This window comes from Cariama cristata, unplaced genomic scaffold, assembly GCF_000690535.1.
Source record: "Cariama cristata isolate BGI_N322 unplaced genomic scaffold, ASM69053v1 Scaffold45318, whole genome shotgun sequence".
Lineage (NCBI taxonomy): Eukaryota > Metazoa > Chordata > Aves > Cariamiformes > Cariamidae > Cariama > Cariama cristata.
Window position 1 is genome coordinate 576 of NW_009632507.1, and position 4,147 is coordinate 4,722.

At 43.7% G+C, this 4,147-nt stretch overlaps 1 protein-coding gene across 1 annotated transcript; it reads right to left on the reverse strand.

Annotated features, from left to right (window-relative positions):
* Nucleotides 1-570: 570 nt before the first annotated feature.
* Nucleotides 571-3,732, reverse strand: FDXACB1 (ferredoxin-fold anticodon binding domain containing 1; the record flags this gene model as incomplete). The annotated part of the gene is made up of 4 exons (XM_009706363.1): nt 571-1,759; nt 2,490-2,648; nt 3,232-3,435; nt 3,576-3,732. Coding segments are annotated over 4 exons (1,709 nt in total), but the record flags the coding sequence as incomplete, so codon positions are not given.
* Between the last annotated feature and the right edge of the window lie 415 nt (nt 3,733-4,147).

Consider the following 4,147-nt stretch of genomic DNA (forward strand, 5'->3'; position numbering starts at 1 on the left):
CATCCTTTGGACTCTAGCAATGGAATTACCATTTGTGGTTATCGTCTGTATGAGCTACTCACAAAACAGCCTGATGGTCCCTGTGGCACTGGCCTCCCTTCTGTGACGGGCTGCACAGGGCAGCCCAGCGCACACCGTCCTCCCATAGAGAGTGTGCATCTGCACAGAGGGTTTTCAGTGCTCAAACTGTACACAGCCCTTTGGAAATCTTAAGATGCTCCCTCTTTGGTGTACTTGAGTCAGTCACCACCAGTACAAGGTGCTGGGCAAACAGAAGCAAAAATAGGAGAAGTGAATTGGCATCAGTAAGGAGATCAAGTCCACAGGACCCTGGCAAGGAAAGGCTCCACTCTTTAAAGTGAGGTTTCATTACACACACGCAGAACAGGAAGGTGCTTGGTCTTCATTAACAGGAATTTCCGCATTTAGAACTTGTCCAGGTACTTGAAGTCCACACCGCCTTTGTAACAATAACACACAGTGTTAGGTCCAACAAGATGTAGGCCACATTTTCCAGATCGGCAACAAACGCAGATGCTGCTCGAGCACCTGAGGAGGACATAAACGGCTCTACCGAAGAGTTACACGCAAGCGTTGGTTTATCTCCTTCCGCAAAAGCAGCTGCATCTCTGCCACCTCCTGGCAGCTCAGTGCCTTGTCGCAGGACTGAAAGGTGAGCCTGTAGCAGAGGCTCTTCCGCCCGGTCTCTGACTGCTGGAAACTGTCGATTAACTGGATGGATATGACCGTTTCACCTGACACCTGCCTAGCAACTGTGTGAAAAGCAACTTCATCAAAGGGTTCCCCATCAGGAACCCAAAAGCTGACATCATGCATGTAGGAAGGTGGATAGAGAGAAAAACTCTTGAAAAGCCTTAACTCTCCTCTAGGAAACTGACGGAGGAACCGTGTGTCTGATGTCCAGAGCATTCGCCAGTCAGATATTCCACAGATCAGCATGGCTAGGAGGTCAAGATTCAATGAAGCAAAGACAACAACCAACTCACTGCTTACTAGTTCATAATGAGCTGTCCTTATAACTCCCACACAGGAGCCCTTCTCACAGGAGCCTGAAGTATCTATGTTCATGCAAATGAAGTACTGAATTTCACTAAGCTGAGATTCAAAAGTAGCAAAATCATTTAGCTCAGTTGTTTCAAAGCTCGTTGCTTCCCGCAGATTGATACTCAGTTTCAAGCTGGAAACAGTCTGATGAAGAGAATGTATGCTGGTTTTAATGTTGTTTACCAACATCTGGATACAGCTGTCCTCTGTACCCCTGTTAACTGCACATACAAAAACCATCTCATGAAAAACAGGCATGGAGTACGGAGCGATAAGACATTTCCTGAAAACTGGGCCAGAAAGAACATGAAGTGTCCCTGGGAGAAAGGCTCCTCTTTGTATTATTGCCTGAGCATAAGGTAGAAGGGAAGGTCTGAGACAATACCGTTTTGAAATGTGGCATCTCTCTTGTATACTGACCCTGCCATTCTTATCTGTGTCCCTGCAAGAATCAACATGGGAAAATAAAACTGCATTTGCTGGTCCATTAGACATTTCTTCAGTGCTCGGAGTCTCCTCTGGGCTCAGAATGATCCAAAAGATATTTGAGTGACAAACACCATTGAGGTGACCTTGGTGGAGCAGAGAAAGGCAGTAGTCAATGTTTTGTAACGGAAAGGCTCGGCTGAGCTCTGCAGTGAGCTTCTCCTTTACTGTCCGTACTGGATGATTTGAATTTAGTTCTAGGAAACCCCTGTGAAAAATAAAAGTGCAAATTACAGACACCACTAAACAGATTTCCTTGAAATGCCTTCCTGTGATCATAATTTGAGTGCAGCAATTTGCCCAAAACAATCTCAGATATTAACCTGGTTTCTAGTAACTACCTGAACAAGCCAAATCTTTCATCAAAGGTGTTGTGATGGCTAACACGTTTTCAGGACAGTGGTGTTTGTCTCCAGGTTGCAATCAAGAATTAACTGCACTGGTAAAAAAGGAATGGGACTTAACAGTCACCATCACCATTTCCACTCAGCACAGGCATTACCAAACTATAGAAATTAATGAAACTATGCTAGTCCTGGATAGTCTCTGAAGTATGCAGCAGTTTGACTAAGAGGTTAGCATTTTTTATCCTAGCTAGCCTTAGTATTGTGATATTAGCAGACACCAAGTCAGCTCCTGAATTTCTTCCACAGTATAGTAAAACAGATGAAAGTTTTCATCTTTATTTGTGTATTCAAGTATACAGCAGTTCAGTGTCAAGCACAAAGTTTCTTTTTGTTCTGTAGACTTATTTTTAAGTAGGCCATAACCACAAGCCAACAAGAAGCAGATTGGAAGAAGAAATGGAACAGGAAATTCGGTAAAAGGGAAAGGAGGGAAAGTAAAGCAATTCCATTTTATCTGACACCTAAGCTGGTCATTCCCACTGAGAACAGGAGTGTGGTTATTGCCAAACAGAAACTAATTATAAAACTTACCTATTAATTTTATCCACAAGTACTTGTGGTACTTGAAAAGAAACTTTTCGGCTTTCCAGCTCTACCTCGCAGCTCACAGGTTTGAAATATGGAAGTAGTGTGCTTCGTGTGAAAATGTGGTTTAAAGCACCCTCTACACAAAAAGCTTTATCTTGACTCCTGACAATATACAAAAGCAGAGCTAAGTCATTGATCGTTTCCTATATTTAATGTGTCACAAGTAAGCATTACACAGATAACTCTGCGTAACACTAACATGCCTCTTGTTGAATCCCAGGTCTTGTTACAAGGTGACAAAAATGCAACACTACCATATTTTTACTGGGCAGATGGTCCAACACTGGAACAAGTTGCACAGAAAGGTTGTGTGGTCTCCATCACTGGAGACCGCCAGACGTCCCTGTCAACATCAACCATGCTGTGATCCTGTGATTGTCTGCTAAGCAGATACACATACCACGGTCCTCCTGCTGTCTTTAGGCCAAGATTGACATTTGTTCTGAAATGGACCATTTTGACCTTTAAAATCCTAAAATAATCTTATTTTTTAGAGGGTACTTTGGCAAGAATCTTGCATTTTTATCTTGGTTATTCTGCTTAGAGGCGAAAAAGAACTGTAGATATTTTAAGGAAAATTAAAGGGAGTTCCTCTCTCCAACAAACAAGATACTAAAAGAACATACTAGTGCTAGGCATTATAAGAGCACGAATATCAACTTTTCAGTTTTGCCACAATGGTTACCTGTAGCCTGTACACTTGTATCCACGGATAGTCTCTGCTTTAAAAGGGTGAACGTTACTCAAGATAAATCCAGCTCCTGCTGCCACAGCCACTATTTGCCAGCTGTTGTGCCACTCTCTCCTTGGTTGATCAGCAGGTGTCCCACCCTGTCCATTGCAAAGAGCCACATGGACCTCTCCCTCCTCTGTCAGTACTTCTGCAGAGCTGGAAGGAAAGCCAGACAATAAGAAAAATCCTGCCAGCACACCTAGAAATTTTATAGTGCCAGAAAAACACCTGTAACACAGGTAGAAATCTGTATCACTGCAGCACAATTAGCATAGAACTACTTCAGGTTTACTCACCTACGGAAAAAACGGGCAAGAAGTTCTCTATTCTTTGCTACCCCAGCCTTTCTCCCACAGTGAGGGAAGTTGAAATAAATACAATCAAACTCTCTTTTTTCAGGTAAAAAATAGTCCTTCAGCTTGGTGCAGTCCACAGAAAACAGAACTTCAGCTCCTTCAAAAGTAAACGAAAATCAAGAATCTGATGTTTATCATTATGGAAAATCTTAAAGAAAGGTAGCAATTAAAGTCCTCTAGTCCATTTTTAAGCATATCGGAGCAGCAGCTGCCAGGCATCTTCCCACTCATGTGCAAAAGGAAAACAAGAAAGCCTGGGCTCCCTGAGCTCTCTTGCAGAGACTTCTGCTACCTGGCTGCTTGTTTCAGTACTCTTTCAGTCTGACGAGATTTCAGGCTATCTGATTTAGCCTCTTGAATAACGCCCTTTCCCCGTGCCAAAAGGGGTCTTCTGAGGTGCCTGGAGCGCTGAAGGGCTGCAAAGCGACTGGACAGCTCCTACGGAGGCACCGCAGCGCCAGGTCCCCGCTCTCACGCAGGCATGCCGCTCCGGAGCCTTGCTTCGACCGTTA